General features: G+C 35.5%; 1 protein-coding gene across 1 annotated transcript in view; it reads right to left on the minus strand.

Annotated features, from left to right (window-relative positions):
* Positions 1-24,624, minus strand: part of LOC111049092 (transmembrane protein 151A) — a 119,145-nt gene that overhangs the window by 4,027 nt on the left and 90,494 nt on the right. The window contains exons 4-7 of the mRNA XM_039438050.1: positions 18,138-18,361; positions 8,886-9,106; positions 7,049-7,326; positions 2,939-3,384 (exon numbers count right to left, since the gene is read on the minus strand). Coding sequence (XP_039293984.1) covers positions 2,939-3,384; positions 7,049-7,326; positions 8,886-9,106; positions 18,138-18,361 — 1,169 coding nt within the window. The remainder of the gene's footprint in view (positions 1-2,938; positions 3,385-7,048; positions 7,327-8,885; positions 9,107-18,137; positions 18,362-24,624) is intronic.

Consider the following 24,624-nt stretch of genomic DNA (forward strand, 5'->3'; position numbering starts at 1 on the left):
TCCCAAAGTTGCATGCCGTTATGTTAAGTATTTTTCAAGTCATAGGGAACAAAAACACACAAACAGACATTCATTTTTTTATATATATAGAAGATAGATTTCATTCGGCTCAAACAAAAGCCTCTCTAAATGGTGGTAGAATGATAAGGTTGACAACTTTCAGTTCTGTTGTTTTAACATTTTTTTTAAATCAGTTTCAAAAAGTTCATGTAGTACCTACTATTGTGCTTGAGACACTTCTGGCGCTATCATAGTTTCACAACTATTCTGTTCCACACTCCTATCTCTTGCAGTTGTTAACCATATCTATAATAAAATAAAGAGTTGGCTTATACACGTATAGGATAGTAAAATTATGTTTGACGCATCACCACGTCTGAACTACTGGACTAATTAACTTGAAATTTTGCTTATAGGCTAGATTCTTAAACCATCCAACTCTTTTCTCAACCATCCACTCAACTTTTCTCTCCAACTTGTCAACAGCTATAGAAAAAGTCACTTCAGCAAGGACCATCTGGCAAAGTTCATTGTCCAAGCAAATTCCTTTCTTGGTCTTCTCTCTCACTCATCTTGCTCTCGCGCTGCCTACAACCTCTCACTCACTCTTCCACCTTTTCCAACTATCTTTTCTACAACTGTCTTCCATTCTTTGTTCTTTGAATCTACACAAAGTGTAAACTGACTCATAGAACTATGAACTTAGAATATGAACATAGAACATAGACTATACAGTCGAACCTCTCTATAACGAACCTGCAGTTAACGAAAACCTCTACACAACGAATTTTTACTTGGTCCCATGACATTTTAGAGTTTTAGCTGCTTATTTACCTCTATTTAACGAATTTCGGACCTCTCAACAACAAAGTTTACTCTAGACTTCAACATACAAAATGTAGTTTGTATAGGAAGCAGACGGGAATTTTCAAGGAATTGTTTAGTTTCAGCAGAAAGATCAATAGTCTAAAAATAATGACAATTCAGGTAGGAAGAAGATAGGGTGGTAGACAGTCAATAGAGGTTGAAACACATGTCGGAAATTGAATGCAAGTTACTGAAAATAGAATTTTAAGGATTTGTCATTCATTTTCACTTTTAGTATACATACAATTTATTGACGAATAGGCCATAAAATCGCTATGAAACAATGACAATGACAATGACAAATTAACCAAGGATGGTTATAGGCCTATTTTAAGTTCTTTAAAATTTCATTATGTCAAGTTTTCAGATTATCAAGTTTGAAAATATATCCTTGCGAAGCACGGGTTCCTGCTAGTATTCTATAGTCAGATTTTTACTCTAATATTGGCGTATGAAGGAGGCTCCTTTTTCTTTTATAAATTATCCTTGAAATGCGAAATTTCCAAAAACCTTGTATGTACATCGACGCGCAATTAAAAAAGGAACATACCTGTCAAATTTCATGGAAGTCTATTACCGCATTTCGCCGTAAATGCGCAACATATAAACATTCAAACATTAAGAGAAATGCCAAACCGTCGACTTGAATCTGAGACCTCACTTCGCTCGGTCAATTATACACATATAGAGTAGTCTGATTGTAATTTCAAATAGGTTGTCGCCAATCGTCATTATGTTATTCCCCTAAATTATTCTCGTTTAAGATTGAGGCTTACAGTTGAATGAGCAAGGAAAGTTGTGTGAGTGCGCCACACCAGATGTTCCTCACAGTTACCATTGAATGTGAGTCTCAAAAAGGGGCAAAAAGGCCTACACTCATCAAAAGTTTGTCTAATTTTTTCAATCAATAGAATAATTGGGATTGAAAAATAGATCATTCAATAATTAATTAAATTAATTACAATACATACAACAGGAGTAGGCCTACCGTACTTTACTGGCGTCACTTATTCACTTCTGATTGCATTGGACCATATGAGTTTATATAGGAGTGGCGTGGAAGTGATGAAAGTCAATGTCATACACCACTTGTGGGTGGATTGGGCTTCGGGTTCTTTAGCAAGGTCCACGTTATAATGACAGTATTTGATTAACATTGGTGTTGCTATCATTGTCTATCATTCGACAAGCTGATAGCGCTATCCTTTTCTCAGAATAATAAAAAAATTGAATTTAGAATGCTAAAATAGTAAATGCAAGGAGTATTGCTCCGGAATCAAGGTGAATGGTTCCAGAGTGCAAATGCTACGTTTTGCAGATTAATATGATATTTTGAAAACTGAATATGACATGGAAATAGATAAAATGAAGACAAAAGTGATGATCTGCTCCAAGGAAGCTGAACTTGAATTAATAAAATTGGATAACAATGCCCTCAAGCAATTGAAAAATTTGAATACTGGGTAGTATCATTTCTGAAGATGGAAGGGACAAAGATGATATAAAACGTCGTATAAGAGAAGCAAAGGCTATTTTCATTAGTAAGTGGCATGTCCTTTCCTCAAATAGTCTCAATTTACAAATTATGAAAATATTAATGAGAATCTGCATTTGGAGTATTGCACTCTATGGTTCAGAAACCTGGACTATTGTTAAAGCAGAAGAAAGAACACTAGATGCCTTTGAAGTATGGTGTTGGAGACGGATGCTCAAGCTGAGATGGACTGATAAAATTACTAATGGGAAAGTACTTCAAAGGGTTAAAGAAAAGCTATCTCTTTTGCGTATTTAATGGACTGACGGTAATTCTTGGCTTGGCCATGTATTTAGACACAACGAATTCACGTTAAGAATATTGGAAGGTATAATAATTGGACAAAGGGCTCATGGAAGACCCCGGCTACAATATCTGAAGCAAGTTATCAAAGATCTAGGGATCCAGAGCTCCATCCAACTGAAAAAATAGGATATAAATTCAAACACTTCACTGTAGTAATGTGTTAAAACTTGAAAAATATTGAATAAACTTTCAGAAATGAACTGTGCAATGTTCATGTGAAACCTTGATTACCTGATCAAGGTGGTCTCGAACTGAGCGCTAGCGCGAGACCAGGAAGACCGATGAGCATGGAAGTTGAGGATGCTGCCCCAGGACCGTCTGGCGGGGCACTCCTCCATCTGTTCACTATTAGTTATGTTGTTGTTGTTAGTGGTAGCTGCCACAGTTCTCACACTATACGACGACATGGCATTGGGCACATGGCATTGGGGCAAATGGCCGTCATTGGGCACATGGCATTGGGGCAAATGACCGTCATTGGCCATCAGCAGTGCCTCTGAGTAGCTTGGTACCAGAGTGACGTTCTCCCGTATGCACCATTCCAGCTCTGTGCTGTCTGCCATACTGGTTCCATGCGACATTTGACCGCCGCGGCTCAGACAGACCTGCGGCGCTAGTGACGGTGTCGTCGCGACGCTGGTTGTCGCGTCGTAGTTCACTCCGAACAGTTTTGTCACCTGTCAACACAGTAGAACGGGTCATTTATTGATGATTGTTCCAAATTTCAAGAACATTACATTTGAATTGTCGATATAATATGGAGTTTTATTTATTTATTTATTGGATTGAGTAAACAATACAGTAGTCGGAAAAACAGGCTATTGCCCAAAACTTCTTCAATTTCATAATTTTGTCTTAAATTGTCCAATTATTCTGTAGGTTATAATTCATATACACTAAATCATCAATCTGAATATACAAATCAGAATGAAATAAACCATTTCAAATTTTATAATATGTGAATATTTGATTAATAGATTATTGATATTTGATTGTGTATGAATGGATAAATAAATGAATGAATAAAGCATGACGAAAGAAAGCTATATGGAAATGTGGTATCTTGAAGGCCCATCACAAAATCAAATATTTCATAGATGATTTTTGACATTTTTTTTTAAAGATTGCCTATTAGTAGACCCATATATCGGACTATCTCTATTTTATAAAATATTATCTATTAAGCCATCAAAATTGATCGTTGACAATGATTTTTCCAGAGATCTTTTATAAAGAATAAAAATAAAAAATGTAAGTACCCTATTTTCATTTTTTTAATCACAACATGTTTCAACACTGATGTCATTATTGACTCACTCGATAATGACATCACTGTTGAAACATGTTGTGATTAAAAAAATTGAAAATAGGGTACTTGGATTTTTTATTTTTATTCTTGATAAGTAGGCCTAAGAGTAGCCCTGACAAAAAAGGCAATATTTTATAAAATATTTGATAGTTTTGGGTCTTTTTAATAGCTTATAACAAATAAATGAATGCCCTCAATAAAGAATTCAGTTAGATTGTTATTTCAAGTTGTCAAATTTAAAATGGACAAATGAGTATTCAAAATATAAATGAAAATAAGTCAAGTTAAATACATAATATGTATCTATTATTCAATATGTAATATATTATATTGATATTGTGGAACACTTCCATAATTGAGAAGTACTGATTGAATTTTTTCATTTGTACTCCATTAGTTGGATAATCTACTTCTTATAGTGTAAGTTTGTTAGTACCGTATCAGCTTATTAAATAAATGACAGTCAAATCAGTGTTTTCCAATTATATAGAGAAGAGATGTAATGAAAAAAAATACCAGTTCATGAGTTAATAATTCGCATTTATAATAAAGTGGGAAGCGTAAGTGATTTCTTATAATAAGGAAAATGTCATGAGGGAGTAGCTGTGATTATGGTAGATTTATTTTTGTTTTCTGAAAAAATGACCAGAACAATACTCAATCAATTCGTAGAAAAATAGTGCTCTGGTTACATATTACTCGTGTAATGTGCAGTTTGTGTAATGAACGCATAATATATTAGTGCATATATTAAGTACGCATAATTATTGAGTACATCAGTGAATAATTCCAGCTCTGATCAATGAAACAAAGACTTACATTTTTCATGAAACCACACATTATATTATTCAAAAGAAAAATCACCAAGGAGATTTATCTTAATAATTATTATTCCACAAAGTACAGTAGCCCTATTTATCAACCAATTAATGATGGAAGCAAATACAATAAAAAACCATTTCTGTGTGATATTGAGCCCACGGTAAAATATTATCATCTAATAACTGAGATGAATACTCTGCAATCCAACACTCTGAAATTGAAAATGCATCGAAAGAGCATTCTATGATGGATTCATCCCCGGCAGTTGGTAAACTTTGACCTATGACTTTCAACGGTTTGCTCGAATGATTCTCTATTAATAATTCACTACAGTTCAGCAGATTGGACACTGTTCAATAATTTCAAAATCGCAGTGGTTCGTCATCCACTGTGAATATTTCATATTTCTACTCTGTAGTACGTACAGGCTCGTTCTCCGCTTTTTTCATAGTTTAAGCTTAGTTGAAGGACAATAAAAGTATTCGTTCATAATGAAAAATATATCACGAATTTGGGCGTAATTATGTGCAATTGGGCAATTTCTCAAATAAATATGAATTTTCATTGGTCATTCAACACTACTTTTGGTCTTCTAATATTCTCCTGATTTCCAGAATGATTATTATCAAACGCTTTATTCTTGCTTGTATATTAGTCCAGTCAACGAAATATTATAGAGGGAAAAGTTTGGAACACAATTTTCAACTCCACAGCTCTCTTAAGGATAGTAAGAGGATTAACATATGAAAAGTCCTCACCCCTACCCCCTGTGATTGAGGGGTGGGGGTGGTTTGAAAGTACAATTTTTTCATTTTTCGCATATATCTCGGAAACTATGCATCTTATGAACATTCGTATTCTGTGCAAAATTGAAGCTTATATAATTATCAACAAGTTTTGTCATTTACATTATTTTCCATATCTCTTATAGTTTCTTAGATATCCGCTCTAGAAGGTGAGAATTTTTTTGAAAAAATACTTCTGCCACCAGTTTTTCGGCCTTATGATTTTTGAACGATTAATGAAAAAAATCCGTGCTGATTATGAGCTGATAGAGAATCAAATTATCTCAATTAAAATTATCTCACTTACAATTTTTGACTGCAGCTTTGTTGAGAATAGTTGCTAGTGCAACTCTCAAACCACCCTCATCCCTTTAGCACATAATGTAGGGGTTGGGATTTTTGATACGCTCACCTCTAAACTAGTCTCAACAAAGCTGCAAAGTCAAAAATTGTGTTCCAATCATTCCCTCCAAATTCCATGATCAACTGATCTATTGTTGCTGAACAGAAAATTTCACTCTCAACACTAAAACTGCTGCAACTTTCGTAGGGAAATACGTAAAATAGTGAAAATATACATCAGATTGAAGATAATTTGATGCTCTATCAGCTCATAATCAGCACGGATTTTTTTCATTAATCGTTCAAAAATCATAAGGCCGAAAAAATGAAAAAAAACTGGTGGCAGAAGTGTTTTTTCAAGAAAATTCTCACCTTCTAGAGCGGATATCTAAGAAACTATAAGATATATGAAAAAAATGTAAATGACAAAACTTGTTGATAATTATGTAAGCTTCAATTTTGCAAAGATTACGAATTTTCATAAGATGCATAGTTTCCGAGATATATGCGAAAAATGAAAAAATGGTACTTTCAAACCACCCCCACCCCTCAAGCACAGTGGGTAGGGGTGAGGACTTTTGATATGTTAATCCTCTTACTATCCTTAAGAGAGCTGTGGAGTTGAAAATTGTGTTCCAAACTTTTCCCTCTATACTTTTATTTGAGCATTCGTTGCCTGGACTATTTATGTGGTTTTACATTTTCCTTATCAAAGCAATATAATACTGTATATTCATTTCATACTTTTGTGAAATAAACACACATTTTCGTTTCCACTGCATTACCGACATGTAATCGTCTTGGATGATATGGCGATACATGAATGAGAGGCAATGTTTAATAGTTACTATTCTGAATTTATTCAAAATTATGAAATTCAATCTTATATCAAACACTGTACTGTACTGTCAATTCTGACAACATTATCCAATTATTCAAGAAATCAGCATCATTTTCATGGTGTAGTATTTTCTAATAACAATATTCACCTAATGTAAATTGTAGTACATCTATATAATTATATAGGTCCATGATAATTATTGTGATTTTTTATTTGATATCAAATAATGTTTGAAGAATGACCTGATAATGGACATAGGCAGTGTTGTACTCGAGCAGTATCCTGAGCGGCCATGACAGCAGCAGGAATGAGCAGAGCCAGAAGACAGGTGCGCGCGCATACCAGGGCGGACGGTCGGGGTCGGTGAGGGCGACCACGTGTTCACGGAAGCCCGTGACGTCGGTGAGGTCGAGGCCTTCACGCATCTCCATGTAGTCGTCGTGACGCTCCTGGTCGGCGAAGAAGCGCGACCGTTGCTCCTCGAACTCGGCCGCTGCTGCCACGTTCGCGAACGCAAAGCCTAATCATGAAAAAATATCCCAGTCATTGGTTTAGTTCATTCGAAATTATTTTTATCCACAACCACGTTATAATATGAACATTACAACATCACAGCCAATCCCATAACAGGGGTCTTTTCGCAATGCATTTTCAAAAACATATATTCATATTAATTTTTTATTTATTCAAACTCGCAATATTTACAATCAAAATCAATAAGAAAAACAAAAATACACAGATCAGTAAGATGAAAAATAATAATAATGTTTAATAAAATAAATACTGGTATGTTTTACTAGAAAGAAATTTGTGAATTGGAATAAAAAATACTACTTGCTGGAAGTATACAATACTCCATGTTTGCAAGCAGGAATGAATATCACTTTAATTAATTTCAAATTTTATTTATTTAATTATCTATTTATATTTTTACAGAGAAGAACTGATTGGGAGAGAAAAACTAAGGATACTCCTTGTACTATTTCTATAAATACATGCGAATAGATGGAGAAAGAAAAAGAAGAGAGAAAGCAAAGATTAGCAACCATTCACTCTCACATTCATTCACCTTGTACACTTTCCAATAACAGCTCATCTTACTAATGCTTATTGCAAGCCACCAAATTTCATTCAAACTACGAAATAACATTGAATAAGGATTATAAATGGTCAGGCATAAGACCTCTGAGCCATCTAAGAATTATTTTTTTGAAAATAAGTTGATTCTGAATTCTGATTCTGACACTATGATGAGGACTTTAAGCTACGACTTGAACATTGTAACACGGTTTTCGATGCTGGTGGCATCAACATTGAAACACGGTTTCTGATGCTGGCAGCAGTCTCAGTTTATCAAGTTTATACAAAATCAAGTATTCAGTTTGACAAATTTCTAATCCGTTTTCATTACGTCAAGTTTTCAGTTTGTCTTGTTTTTAGTATATCTAGCTTTCAATTCGTCAATATCTCATTTCGTCATGTTTTCAGTAGGCTATGTTGATTTTTCAGCTTAAGTTTTCAGTATTGCAAGTTATCAGTTAGTCAAATTTTCAATTCATGTTTTTAGTTTGTCTTGTTTTTAGTATTTCAAGTTTTTATTTCGTCAAGTTTCGAATTTACTGTTCACTCTCTCTGAGTAGCTTTTTACCAATTGTTATGTCAATCTTTTCACCATGAATAGGCTTGTTGATTGATTTCTAACCTTACAACAATGTGATACTTTGCTTGAATGGTCGTAGATAAAATAGTGTATACAACAGTTTTTTATGGTCTTCAAAGCACTCGTGAGATGTTTAATTATTTATGCGCTGAGCTCGCTCACTTGTGTCTCAACTCTACATCTACCTCGTGCGTTAAAAACCCTCATTATAAAACTGTTGCATAAACCAGTAGGCTATTTTTGCATAAGAGTTCAATATAATCCAATCAGTTCTGGTTGTACACACAGTTGTGTTTTTATTTCATATAAAACAATGGATCTCTCTTCCCCTTTGACTCCCCAAGTCGGGGGTTGTTCTAATTCTCCTAGAGACGTCAAATCTATCAATTCGAATCTGAAGAACAAACTATAGTGGTTACCTTTGCTGAAGCGTATCTTGGTGATGGGTCCCTTGGTGTGGTGCAGCACCAACTTCCTGGAGATGTCCTTGACTCCACAGTAGGCGAAGACGAAGCTGGTGCCAGCCGCGTGGGAGTTGACCCGCTCGTAGTAGACCTGGGTCGATGTGAACGAGTCGCCGTTCCGGTATCTCGTCACCTGACGCTTGCGCCTCACGTAGTGGTAACACACTGCCTTCCACCTGCAATTTATCCATTTCTCATCCATCAATAAATTTCAAATCAAATCGATTTTTGTTTACATTGCTTGTAACATAAACATCATCAGTAAAAGAGGATTTTATTGAGCACAAAAACACTCATATTAATAGAATTAATATGAATGAAAAAAAGGCTCAGCCCCTACTATTTCGTTCCCGAATTTTGATTAGAAATCGAACCAAGAATGGCCAAGTTCCGTCAACACTTTCGAACACAGATATTTCTGATCCCAGAATAACTAGAACTATACTACAGCTGTTGATTGACAATAATTGTTGAACAATGGGCTGTTTAAACCAAGTTATATCGTGAAAGCAAACATGCAAATTATCTTGTATGATAACAATATGGGTTGCAACACATTGAAATATCATTGAATTCGTGAGTAAGCGTGATGAATTTAATTATTTTAAAAAATTGTGGATGATTCCCACGTGGGATTTTTGCTTGTGCGTGGGTAATGGGAAGTGCGAGGGTGAATCATGAGATGATCAAACGTCCATGTCTATTCGATGGGATTCGGCGGGATTCGAACCCGCGACCAGGTAGTACTAGCAGACTGAAGGGTGCAACGCCTTAGTCAATTCGGCTATCTGGCCGGCAAAATTGCAATTACAATAAAGTTAGTGAACTCTCAGAGATAGTGCAATTGCAATACCGTATCAAATATTCAATAAGTCTATGATGAAGCTGGTTAGCTCATAGATACAGTTTAATTACCTTATGAAAAGTTCAATTAATATTCAATAGTTAGTTACTAGGCTACTTGGATTTAGAAAAACAGTGATAAATCAAGAGTTAAAAATGTCTACAATAAAAATAGTTTTTAGATAGGCTGTAGCTGTAGTGAAATTGCATGCAATACCATGTATCAAGAGTTCAATAAGTCACAATAAATTTGTGACAAAACAAAATAATTACAAAAAAATACACAGTGATACCACAAAAATATGATACAATTTGTGAAAATTGATTTTTTACAATGAAGATAATCGCAAAACACAACCAATTATCACGTTAGTAGATCATCATGATGAAGATAATTTTCTTATTATTAAAGATAAATAATATCACGCTATCAAGTAGAAGAAAAATCTTGGTAATTTTTGGATTTTGTTGCTCTTTTGTAATAATTTTCATAACCTGTACTATTCAATGGGGATATCCAAAAATGACAAGTAGATTATCTTGATAATTTATTTATTACTAGCAGGTAACCCGTGCTTCGCAAGGGTCTATTTTAAAACTTTGCAAACTGAAAACTTGACTTAATAAAATATTCTAAATTTGAAAATAGGCCTATAACCATCCTCGGTTAATAAAGAGTCTTTATGCAAAATTTCAAATCAATCAGTCCAGTAGTTCAGACGTGATGATGCGTCAAACATAATTTCCTATTCCTTACGTGTATAAGCCAGTTCTTCCCTTAATTATAGTATAGATAACTGAAGAAGACATAATACTTGAAAACCTCACAGGATCATATTGATTTTTTTTCAATACATCAATAAATTTTAATATCGATTAGATCCTCCTCAATTTGAATCAGGCAGCTTTGATTCAGGCTTTGAATCAGGCAGAATTGGTTTCCCCAATTCCAAACAAAATATCTAAAATATATTCGTTTCACTCCGAATTTGTGTCTGATAGTACATTATAACTGAAGAATATAAATTATTACTCATTTTATTGTGATCTATTCATGTTTTTCCTATGAAATTCAATGATACAGCATGAAGCCTATGTCCATTTCATTTTTACTGGTGGCAAAATTTTACATTAAAATAATTATGTGATAAAATCCAAGTTCAATTGTAATGAAAACAAATTCCTTCAAAAAATAATTGATAATAATACGTTTCGAGGGAAAAAATAAAGAACAAAAAATGAGGAAGAATCGGGATGGGAACCGAGAAACCATCGCTCCGAAAGCGAGTGTTCTACCATTACGCTACACGGCTCCGTTCGAAAATGATTGTCTTGTAACAGCATTATAACCTCCTTATAAAAAAACACACTTCTGGCCTACAACAATGTAGCCTATGCCGTATGGAACTTCATGTACGGTATCATGAATGAAATTTGAACATCAATTCTGAAAAATCCAGAGGGAAAATTGAAAATTTGTGCTTCGAGGTGCACGAAATTGATATTTTTAGAATCTATGTGCAAAATTACGAGATCTAAATCATTCCCGTTTTTCCGGTATGCAATCCACAAGTTGACTTGTTTTGATGCGAACAAACACAACCCTACTCTCTCTTATTATATAGATGAAAGATGAATATTACACTAGGAAATCGTAGAAGAGAATGAAATATGGAAGAAAATCCCTGGCTATCTTTTGTTTCATTGTTTTTTTGTAATGATCTCTCTCATTACAATATCCTGTACTATTCACATTATTATTTTTTGAAATATTTGATTCCCAATTCAAACTCCGATTCCATGAAACATTGTCCATGAAAATTGCAGAAATGATTATGAATATTTCAGTATTAAATTTCCATGCAGCTTATATGAGGTGAGTTCATCGTTTGCAAATATTGCCCTATCATCAGCCTCCTGCTTGGTATTGATAAGATGTACGATCAAACGAGGAGTAAGCCTGCAATAAATGTGTGTCAGAAAGCGAAGAGGCTATGAATTCTCAAAAGACTTTTGCTTATCTGAATGAGAAACGATGCACGTTTTTGTTTCGAGAAGGCAAATATATACTGACGGCCGTGAACTCTCTTCATCTTATCTCACTTTTATCCAACTTTATTCATCTTGACTCTTCTTCTACTCTATCCTTCCATCTCACTCTTGTCTCTTATTCCAAAATGGTACACATCTTCTTCGAATGTTATCTTATTAAATCTGAAATCACTATCGAATTCCTCTCATCTTCATTGTCTATTCTGTCTTGACTTCATCTTAATATTGTTCAAATCATTTTGCTTTCCACCTCTCCCTCGGTTTTTAGTGCAATCTTCCCGTCATATGTCACTTTGTCACACTTTTCCGCTTCTTCTCAATATTTTACTTCTATATTCTCCTCTTAATCTTAATCCGCTCTTCCACTTCTCTTCTATCTCTTTTCAATTCCTAATTATGTCACATTCTTATTTATTTCCTATTTCCCCTTTTACCCCTCTCCACCTATCATTGTTTTCTCATTCACCTCCTCTCTCCCTTCTTCTTCTCCTCTAGAATCACTCTCCCCTTCATTTTCTGCTTCCTTTTTCCCCCTCGTAGTGATCTTTCTTCTCTTCACCCTTTTTGTATCGCATTTTTCCTATTTTTGCCTCCTTCTCCTTCTCCTTCTACCTTTTCTAATTCTTCTTTCTCGCCCTTCTTCTACTCCTTCTTCCTTTTCTAATCCTCCCTCCTCTTTCCTCACTTCTCTATTCGATTTTATACTTCTTATTAATTTCCTCCTCTTCATCCTACTCCTCCTCCTCCTCCTCTCCTCCTCCTCCTCCTCCTCCTCCTCCTCCTCCTCCACCACCACCTCCTACTCCTCCTCCACCTCCTCCTCCTCCTCCTCTTTATCCTACTCCTCCTCCTTCTCTTCTTTCTCCTCCTACTCATCCTCCTCCTCATTATCCTCCTCCTCCATCACCATCTACTGCTGCTTCTTCTTACCACTCCTATTCTTCCCTCTCTTTCCTCACTTCACTTCTTCCATCTCATTTTCGTCTCCTTCTAATCCTCCTCCTCCTCCTCAACCTCCTCCTCCTCCTCATCATCCTACTCCTCCTCTTTCTCTTCTTTCTCCTCCCACTAATCCTGCTCCTCCACCCCCACCTCATCTTACTCCTCCTCCTTCTCGTCCTCATCCTGCTGCTCCTCCTCTTCCTCCTGCTTCTGTTCCTTCTCTTTCTCAACCCCCTCCTCCTCCTACAACTCTCCCTCCACCTCCTCACCACCTCCTCTTCCTCCTCCTACTCCTCACCCACCTCCTCTTCCTCCTCCTCCTCCTCCTCCTTCTCCTCATCCTACTCCTCCTCTTCCTCCTTCGCCTCCTCCTCCTCTATCTCCTGCTGCTTCTTCTTTTATTACCCCTCTTCTCCTTCCTTTCTTTCCTTACTTCCAACTCATTTTTTTCTGTCTTCTCTCCTTTCTTTCTCGTATTCATTCGCCTGCTTTTCTTTTCGTCTTATTCCGCCTTCATTCACCTACTCCTCCTTCTTTGTACTCTCTCATCACATCATCCCTCTTCCCCTCGCATTCATCTTATTCCCTCACCCTCTCTCTCTCTCTCTCGTCTTCTCTTCCTCTCTCTCGACTCCTCTTCCTCTCTCTCGTGCATTCCTCTTTCCTTCATCCTCTTTCTTGGCTCCTCTGCCCCTCACTAGTGGCTTTTTCATTCCTGTATCGTTGCTGCCGTGTATTCAGTGTGAATCGTTGCTGTGTTGTACGTACTTTATCTCAGGGCCGCATGAAAGATCGACCTCCAGGCGGCATTACGTGTCTGGGCTGATAAAGACACCCCCACCCCCTTCAAAACCACCCTGTACAAGGATATCCTATTCCAGGAACCCCCTTAAAAACCCCCCAGCACCCAGGATCAGCCCTAGATCAAGTAGTACCCCTCACACCCTCCCAAACAATCACATTTCTCACTGTTGGTAACTACTACTAGACTATAGTCTCATCTATCCAGGTTTCTATTTCGAATGTCTGTTCAGCTACTGATAAGGAGTTGTTGCTACTTCATTCTCATCCAGTAATTTATTGTGAAGCCTTCGCACATTGAAGAAGTATTGTGAATGCGCCTTTACGAAGGATTGGAAGATTATCAGTATTTGATAGTTATATTCAAAAAAATAAACATGTAATGAATACCCAATCAAAGTGCTTTGACCCAGCAATAAAGGTATAGTCCCATATGAGTCATAGACTTGTGTTTGGGACTATACCTTTATTGCTGGGTCAGAGCACTTTGATTGGGTATTCATTACATGTTTATTTTTATTTATTTTTTCTAATGGAAGTTTGTATTTTTTTAATCATGTTACTTATTTAATTTACGTTTTGCAAAATAAGACCTTTAAGACTTTGTTGATTATTGGATTCTTTTGTATGTCTATCCATTTAGCTATAGTCATTCAACTATAGCTATTCATGTAGTTTAGCCTAGATCAAAAAATTTGTTCTAATCATTAATCATTGTGTGCTGAATACCTCAATGAAGAATTATTGAATTGAATTGAATATTCCAACTAGATGGAGTATGAATGTTGTTATTCATTCGGTGAATGGAATAATTTGTAGATTGTAATAATTTTGTGAAGCGCAAGTGTAGCTTTATTTTCATTTGTGTAGCCGAGAGAAGTTAGTATTTCTTCTGCTGATAGAAGTAAGTACTTCACAGATCTTCCCTTATCTTTGTTGTGAAGTTTTAGCACGAAGGGATGATATCGAGTGAAAGACTCACACACAAAATATTGTCTTCATCATTCCTCTTTCCTCTTCCTCTTTCTTTGGTTAAAAACCATTGGGCTGGTTGGCAGCAACTCTCCATGCCTCTCTATCATCCTTTCGAGGTCTCTGTAGTTGGCACATCTCAGTTCCTTCTTCAGTAGTTGTTCTAGGTAGCCTTGGCCTTCCTTTCCTCTGCCATTCCTTTCATTATTGCTCTATTCATACAAAAACTATCGATAGCATATGAATATGACGATCACAGTGATTTGATGTTATTGAATAAAATAAAAAATAATATTTAAAGAGAACTGCATCATTATATTCAAGTGAAGGAGGGCAAAATACGAAATAGTTAGATATACTATGATGAGTTTAGGGAGGTAACTGCATTCAACTTACTATTTTATTTTACTCAACTTAATCACATTTCATACAATAATTAGATCATAATCATAAGTATTATATGAATCAGAGAGGGGTGAAGATTATATCGGAGAGGTGACTATTGCTGTATAATTATTGTTTTTCATTTATTTTCCATTTTTATGGTTATTGTTTGATTTTTTACACATTTTGACCGTTTTTAAACTTTGAATTTTCTATTATCATGGAGGAATTAAAATTTAACTATTCGTAAAATTTAATTACTAGTTATTACTAATTTTTCATATTAAGTTGTTAAATAACCATACATTTCTCGATCAATCCAAAAGTCAAGACACCCAAAAATGTCGAGTTGATACGTGAAAATGATTAAAATGAAATTGAATTATTTATTTTAATCATTGTATTTCTCGAATTTCGAGAATTTTTCATTTCTCGATCAATCCAAAAGTCAAGACACCCAAAAATGTCGAGTTGACACGTAAAAATGTTTAATAACTGATTGTGTCAAATTAAAGAGTTGGAATGGAATAGGATATTCTAACCTCACTACATGATTTGTCGTTTTGTTTTCCTATATAAACTTCTCTTAGAGGCTTATTTTCTTGAAAAATGTAGATAATGTTGAGGTAATCAGTAGTTGTCAATATTCAAGTAACATCATACTGTTCAACTGAATTAAGCTGGATTCCAACATTCCACATATTTCCAGTATCAGTAAACGTGACCAGAAACTGCTTATATCCACCCCACACTCGGGGTCAGCATTTTGTAGAAGCAGACATGTCTTGTGTTGGTTAGTTAGAGTTTTCGCCGCTAGATGATGTTGGCATGCTGCTTTCCAATCTTGTTTTCTGGTTACAGGACATGAATCAACAAACTTTCCTATCTGTCCTATCAATCCTCCCCTACTAATAATTACATAACTAGTAGTTCTGTGAACAGTAGACCTCACGCAGTATTCTCATCCACAAGTACCTGATTGAAACTATAGACCTTATGGAAATACAGCAATAGACTGGCTTCTCCACACATCTGTGTAATCACTTGTCAGCTGATTTATGATGAATAATAGTCTGATTTTTACTCTAATATTGGCGCATGAAGGAGGCTCCTTTTTCCTTTTATATTATCCTTGAAATGCAAAATTCTCAAAAACCTTGTATATACGTCGACGCGCAATTAAAAAAGGAACATTTACCTGCCAAATTTCATGAAAATCTATTACCGCGTTTCGCCGTAAATGCGCAACATATAAACATTCAAACATTTAAACATTCAAGCATTTAAACATTCAAATATTTAAACATTTGAACATTAAGAGAAATGCCAAACCGTCGACTTGAATCTTAGACCTCACTTCGCTCGGTCAATTACAAACTACGAAAAAATATCCCACTATTTAGGTATAGATAGGCTGGTAGCTAACCAAAAATCAATCACTATATTTTAAGTTTTAATTTTAAAATACCATCTTGTTTTCTCAGATATTCCTCGATATGTTATAATAACCCAAAATATATAGTTTAATTAAGGAAAGAACAGGCTTATTCAAAAATGTACGGAATAGGAAATTATGTTTGACGCATCATCACGTCTGAACTACTGGACTGATTTACTCGAAATTTTGCATAATATGCAAAACTTATATATTATATTAGTTCTTAATTAACCGATGATTGTTATAGGCTTATTTTCAATTCTTCAAGATTTCATTACGTCAAGTTTTCAGTTTGTCAAGTTTTAAAAAGACCCTTGTTGAGCACGGGTTATCTGCTAGTATCAAATAATGTTATTCATCCAAATTACTTCAACGTGAAGCAAAAACTCGCTCCTTATCAGAGTAACTTCATTTCTAATCACTGTCGGAATGAAAAAAAAACTTCTCTTTATTTCTCAAATACATTTATACGTAAGCAATACAACCATAAAAGTACAAGAATAATGCAGATAGATGTAAGGATAACTAAAGTTGTTCTTATAAATTTCAATTAAGTTACAAAGATATTCTATTCCATCAATTATCTTATATCCATGTCACGGGCCTTATCCTTATCATCAATATTATTTTCAATGATAATATCTTTACCGTTACAGGACAATGCGCCTGCCATATCTTACTTAAGTGATATTATCAATTTTATGTTACAAAAATATTCTATGCTACCAATAAGCTATTTCCTTATCCTTATCCTTATTCTCATCCTCATCATTTTCGTTTTCCTTATTCTTATAATATGCTTATCCTTCTCGGTTTCCTTAACCTCTTACTTTCCCTTATTCACATCCTTATACTTATCTCATCCTTATACATCACTACCCTATACTACTTATCCTTATTCTATCCATATCCTTCTCGTTTCCCTTATCATTATTCTCTAAGTTATTGTAATCTTCTACTTTATACTCATCTTCCTCGTTTCCCCTATCATTTTCTTCCAACTTATTCTAATATACTACTATATCCTCATCCTTATTCATATTTTTCTTGTTCCCTTCATCTTTATTCTCCATCTTATAATCCTCTACTTCATACTATTTATCCTGATTGTATCCATATTATTTTTCGTTCTCCTTATCATCATCCTCTAACTTATTCTCAACTTCTACTTCATACTTATCCTTCTTGTTTCTCTTATGGAAACATAACACTTTATTTATCTATAAGGTTAGCAAAATAATACAAGGATCGGAAAAGAAAAAACAGGCTATTGCCCAAAACTTCTTCAATTTCCTAATTTAGTTTCAAATTGTCCAAATATACATAGGTTATGTCCATTCCAATTTCTACATCAAATCACAGGTAATTTATCGTATTCTAATTCTCTTCTATATTATCCTTTCACTTTATATCCATATCCTTATCGTTTCCCTCATCTTTAATCTCCATCTTATACCATAGATTGAATAAGCATAGGCTTGAATACTTATACTCATCCACTACTTTATACTACAGTAACTATATTACCCACAGTATGACCATTGACTGTCGCATTAGATTGGCTAGCTCGATCACGTGCTAAAAAATACGCAATTGAGATTCCAAACAAACTTTATCTCATTGCATTAGAAATTTGGATCTTATCACTTCTTTAGTAATTATAGTTACTATAATTCTATAGTTTACTGTATACTACTTATCCTTATTGTATCCATATCCTCCTCGTTTCCCTTATTATTAATCTCTTCCTATGTTATTTCGTATCGTTCACTCACCAGACAATGGGCAAGGCCTGGCGCATCTGATGCACCTTGTGTAGAACGGTGGAGGCGTCCTCACGATATCCGAGCTGCACCCTGGCGGTGCAATGCCAGCACTCGACCAGGTAGACCAGGTAGAGCATCGCCATGAACGCGACCGGGATGTAGATGTAACCCTCTTCGCACGGCGACATCTGACGCGCCGACCGGATCGGGTACAGAGAGAAGTTGATCACTACCTGTTACACAAAATACAAATACATTCACAACACAAATGTAATTCAATCAAATACAATTCCCAATACTTACAGAAAAACACCTACATAAATATGTGTGACAACAATGAATGAATGAGAATAAAATAACAAAATATAAAGAATAACGAGTAATCAATAATCAATTAGGCCTAATCAATAGCCGCTGACACAATAATCAATAAATACAAAGTTTTACAAAATTATAAATACAAAAATATTAAGTAAATACAATCTAAGTATGTGATCACATAAGATGCGTATATGTGCAAGTGCAAGCTTGGTTTTGCATGACCAAGCTTGCAGATGAGAAACGAAATCTAGAGAGAGCAATAATAATATTGGAACACACACTGAACGTTTGCACTTGCTGGTGCGGTCCAAGGATAGTATACAGTACTATTACTATTATTGGATGCGTTCAGTGTGAGTAGCAACATGCAAGTCACAGTGTGTTTCAATGCCACTTTTTAAATTTCGTTTTTCGGCTCATTTATGATTCGACTTGCACTTGCACAAGTCATAATATATGCATTCAATGTGATCACACCCAAGGCATGTATGTGATCAAGGCTGGCATGATGAAAGACATGCATGATGAAGATGTGTGTACTCGAATGTTGTCATACGTTGTTGCGTCATCACAGTAAAGGGCTTTTTAAACAAAAATTAATGTTCTGAGGTGAGGATTTGTATATCTTCGATTTTTATGTTTATTTTTCCTTCACTACTCTGAGATTGAACCATTTTTGTATTACTATAATTTACATTTTCCAGTGGTTTATTATTATTGTTATAGGATGTTTATTTCATGTCAGAAGCCTCTCGCTGTTGACGAGTCATGCATGATGTGCATGGTAAACATGCACATACACACATGTTTATCAAGACTGTGGCCAGCCTAAGTAGCTTATTTTACTTCTTCAAAACTATATTACTCACACGAGTCCGGATGAATTTCAATAGGGAGGGTCCCTGTTCTTCTGGATTTCGGTTCATCATGCTTATAAAATTAAATAAACATAACCCAAAATGTTCTGTTTGATTATATTTTAAAGGTGGAAAGGTAGTTGAAGAGGTAGACTAAGGTCTTCGAATGACAATATGTGAGTATTGTCAGAAATGTTTTGATTATGCTAGATAATGAACACAAAGAACGAAAACATGAATTACATTTCAATCTACTGGACCCCATCTTCAGCATGCAGAGCGGTAGGGAGGTAGCGATGAGGGAGTACCTTGATTGTGACATTTGTGAGTTTCATTTGGAATTGAAACGTTATGAGTGCCTTGACACGCATCCTCATTTACATTTAGATTCAATTACAGTAGTGCTGTCACTCTTTCTGTTGTGAGTGTGATCGAATCGATAAATTTGGATCCTTCTTAAGTTTTCATTCTTATCAATAATCTAATAATTGATCTTTCAAAATTTAATCTAAATTCGAGAGAGAAATAGTACAAGGAGTATCCTTGTATCCTAGTTTTCTCTTCCGGTCAGTCCTCTCTTATGGAAATAATATATGAATAGATAAATAAATATATTGATCTATAATCCAAATGATATTAGGATTCATACTCTCAACATTACAGTAATTTTGAACTTCCATGTTAAATTTGAATGCGTTTCAAGGAACTGGGCCTCCTCTGAAGGAAGTATCTTTATACATGTTTTTGATTATTTAGTGAAGTTGAGGAATGATGGATACGCTGAAAATGAGGCCCAGTGTCTTCAAACTCGTCCAGATAAGTCTCACACTTATAAGAGATAACTGTATCATCAAAACTTCTAATTAGGATGAAAACTTTATAGAGTTCTCTGTTTAAAGTCTATGAATGAAATAACGATATTGAAATTATGAGCAAAAGCAATACTCAGCTCAAATGATTCAACCAAAACTCTAATAAAACTCGAGAAAGTTGGTTCATTTTCAAACGAAATTCCAATTCGATGATTCATTTATTCACGAGTCTACTAACGTTTCATGGAAGAATGTAGAAATTACTGCCTCTTCCATGAGACTTCTACGTTAGTAGAGTTCTTATGATGAAGGCATAGCTGGTTTTACTGCAAACACGAACTCTATGATAGTACTGCAGTGGATTTATTGGAGATTCTCATGTAAAAGTTTCATGACCAGGCTTCTGATCTCCAAATTTCAATCCAAGTTCACTCTATCAGCTTTTTATCCAGTTCTGAAAGCGTGTTTTTGTTAACAGGAGATTTTCTCCATTACCATCACTGACTGAAAGTTCAAGTTGGAAAAACTCCTGAAGTTCCTCTCCTCTTGGAGGAAATTATTCGTCTCAACTGAAGGAGTTCTTCTTTAGTTTCCACCTTGGGTAGAATCTCGTTTCCAACTCTTTTTAGGGAACTATCCTTGTTTATTGAGTTTGGAGGTAGTTCATCTGACTTTTCCGATTAAATTCTAGAGCAAAACAATTTTCCCTCCATTCACCCCTTCACAAGTTTTTTGTAGACACAGCGAAAATGTTCAGGCTATATTCACAAGCAAGTTTCAATTAAAAGCCTATACATGAAGGGTTTTTCAAGGTCAACATCATGGATGAATTTGAAATCAATCATTCATCACTATCTAGACAACTATTCTCGTCAAATGATCACAACAATGATTCCAAAAATCAATACACGAACTCCGTGATAGTACTTGAAAACTTGGAGGTCTATATTTGTAATTATTATTTGTAGGTCAAATTACAATTAGAAATAATCAATGATCAGGTTTTAAATATTAAACTTGTAGAATTCATTACAAGTAAACAGCATTGATCGATTTACATTCAACCACCAGTTAATGTCGAAACAATAATCATCAACTTACAACGAAATTAACCCGGCCCTGACTATAATGAAACATTGTAAAATAGATCCTCAGCAGTACTTGTGAATTTGTAGTTAAAAAAATTTTTTTTTTGAGTAGTTGAGAAGTTGATATTGTGGTAATTATTCATATTGAATGAAAAAGACTAAGAAATTGTCAACCAATTTGACAATTTCTTAGTCTTTTTCATTTAATATTATTTCATCAATGACATGCTGGTAACAACGCAAGGCGAGGAAAAATATGGTGAAAAAGCAGATTAAATATTCAAGCCGTTGAATCTTCTTTTTGAGAGTCCATCCCGTTGTTCCACATAATCCAACTATCTCTTTTTCCATGGTTTTCTTTTTTTGGTGGGGATTAGTGGTGGGAGAAATGTAAATTCGTCGGTTTTGGTGACAGACGGGTCAAAGTTGGTGGTTTGAGGGGGGGGGTGAGGGTTGTATGAATCGTGGAGAGGGGGGGAGAGAATTGTCGCGGTTAAGGGCTGTTTTGGTATGGACTGGTGTGTGCAAACCCGGAGGGGTAATGTCATTATACATGACATGAAGTGGCAATTATAAAGCGGCTGCTCAAAACATCCCCTCTCCTCTTTAAGCTCCTCAATCCTCTTTCAGTTCCATCAACCTCCACTTCCCCTACCACCTTCCTACTCCTCTCACCTAATTCTCATCCCCTTCATCATTATCCTCGCGGTCTCCAATCCTCTCCTCCACATTCCTCCAACACTCCACCATTACCTCATTCCTCCTCACTTTGCTCTCCTCTGCGTATTCGTTTCCTCCTCCTACTCTTTCCGCAATATTCCTCTTCATCATCCATATTCCCCTTCATCAAAGTTCTCCTCTTCTTCTTCTCCTCCCTCTACAACTCCTTCTCCTCTTATTCTTCTCCTCCCTCTACAACTCCTCCTCCTCTTCATTCAATTCCTCCTTATCATCTACCGACTACTTATCCTTTTCCCCCATACATCTTTTCCTTCTTCATCATCCCCTCCCTCTCAATCTCTTCCTCTTCTTCTCCAATTCTTCCCACAAACTTCATCAACTCCTCCGCCACTATCCGGTTTTTTCTGTTTCTCCTGCTCGCTCCATTTCTCTTCCGCCTTCTTCTTGTACGCTTCCTCCTTCTCTTCCTTCTCTTTTACCCTTTTTCTCCTCACTCAACCTCTTCCTCTGCTTTTTCGTCTTCCTTATATTCTAGTTCTCCCCCTTTCCATTTCACTCATCCGAAGCTCTTTCTCTCTCTCTCTCTTTCTCTCTTTCTCTCTTTCTCTCTCTCTCTTTCTCTCTCTCTCTCCCAATCTCTCTCTCTCCCTCCTCTTTCCATCCCTTTTCCTCTTTTCTTTGCTGCTCCCTTTCTCTCCTTTCCAAAAACTAATTAAGGCAGCGATTCTATTCTACCTTATATTCTTCTCCCTCTCCACATTCCTTCTTCTCATCATTCTTCTCCTTCCTTCTTCTCCTTCTTGCTCTTCTCTCTGTCACTCTTCCTCATCATAATCATCATCCTCATAGCCGGAAGCATAGAATCTGTCTGTGGTTAACCATGCTTGTGTCTCTGTCTACATGTACAATCAAACAGGGAACTATACTCTCTCATCTTTATCAAAACTCGGCTATGTCAATATGTGCTTGAATGCATTATTCTGTCAAGTGGACGATGAGCAGAGAAGGGCTAGATGAAGAGAGCAATATTGGTGGAATAAGAAGTAAGAGAGAGAAGTAAAATGTTAGTGGAACAGTAAGAAAATTCAGGGAACTCTAGCAGGAAATGCATATCGCACAAGTTCGAGGAAAGTATGAATGTAGCCAATGTGATGGTGAGCAAAAATATGAAGTTTACAATATACAACGGGTTGGAAAGTGAAAGTAAATGAAGGAGAGAGAGAGAAGGTTAATGAGAGAGAGTTAAGAATATAAAATGTGATTGTTAAAGCGAGATTGGATTATTTTATTTATGCAGATCACAATAATTACTGATTTTGGCTTGTATATTGAATCATGATGGATTTATCAAAAGCGTGAAATCAAGTGGGATTGAGTGAAAGGGGGAAGTATTGAGCGGGAAAGAGAGACAGGAAGAGAGAATATCATTATCCTTCACTTCTGACTTTCATATCATACGTGATCGATACAAATCAATGCAATCCATTCTGTCCATTAATAAATAAGCTTAATAATTAAGTGTGAGAACTGACTGAACATTGATTGACAAGACGAGAAATGTCTGATCCTGGTGATGCACTCCGTTTAACGAACAGACAAGGAAACAATCAAGGAATACATGCGATACATGCGAAAGAATATGAAACATTCCAGACAATATAACTGAACAGAATGTAGGGGTTCAAAGAGTGAAAAATAATAATTATAAAACTATATATGGTGAAAGGAAAAAGTACAAAAATATGTTCGGAAAAGAGTGAATAGGAAAGAATGAGTTTGAAAATGAAATTGATGATCATGATGAAGAGTACTTTGAGAGTTTAAGAGGAAATGAAATGCTTCAGTTTGGAAAGAGAGAAGAAATGCTTCAGTTTGGAAAGAGAAGAGAAATGCTTCAGTTTGTAATGAAAGAAGAAATGCTTCAGTTTGGAAAGAGAGGAGAAATGCTTCAGTTTGAAATGAAAGAAGAAATGCTTCAGTTTGGGAAGAGAAAAGAACGCAGAATGAGAATGGATAGGTTCAAAGGTGAGGAAGATCAAAATATATGAAAATAGATGAGGCAATCATGAGTGAGTTGTGAAGCAGAGTGTTGAAAGAGAGATGAAGTGATGATGAGGAAGAGAAATTGGACTTGGAATATGAATGAAAAATAATTGAGGGGGATTGAAATGCTTTTGCACGTTGATGTAAATGGACGGGATGCAGAGACATTTTTGAGGAGAGTTTTGATGGAAAAATAACACCCATCTGGGATCATCATAATGTACAGTTAACAACATTCCCACTGATAATATCAATAGTTATTATTATGAAAGTGATATTTTTAGAGAAATAGAAATCTATCTATACTTATAAAATTCTTATCTCACTGACTCACTGACACAACATCACCAACAAGAAACACAACATCACCAACAAGAAACACAACTTCACCAAAAAGAAACACAACATCACCAACAAGAAACACAACATCACCAACACAGTACTGCGAAACTTGTGATTTTGGATGGGCTTTACCCGAGAAATGTCAGATTAATCGAATGATTTGACTAAATAGCTTTCATGCCAAGTTGTAGCCTAATCTCAAAAACGATTATAACAATAATTTTGGTTGAACTTAGATTATAAATGGTTCACAAAAAAAATCTTATCTTTCAATTCCCGTGGCGAAGCACGGTTGCTCTGCTAGTATATTATAATAAAGTAAAAAACTAGCCTATACGTACGTGCTAGGAAA

The sequence above is a fragment of the Nilaparvata lugens genome, chromosome 11, assembly GCF_014356525.2.
Source record: "Nilaparvata lugens isolate BPH chromosome 11, ASM1435652v1, whole genome shotgun sequence".
Lineage (NCBI taxonomy): Eukaryota > Metazoa > Arthropoda > Insecta > Hemiptera > Delphacidae > Nilaparvata > Nilaparvata lugens.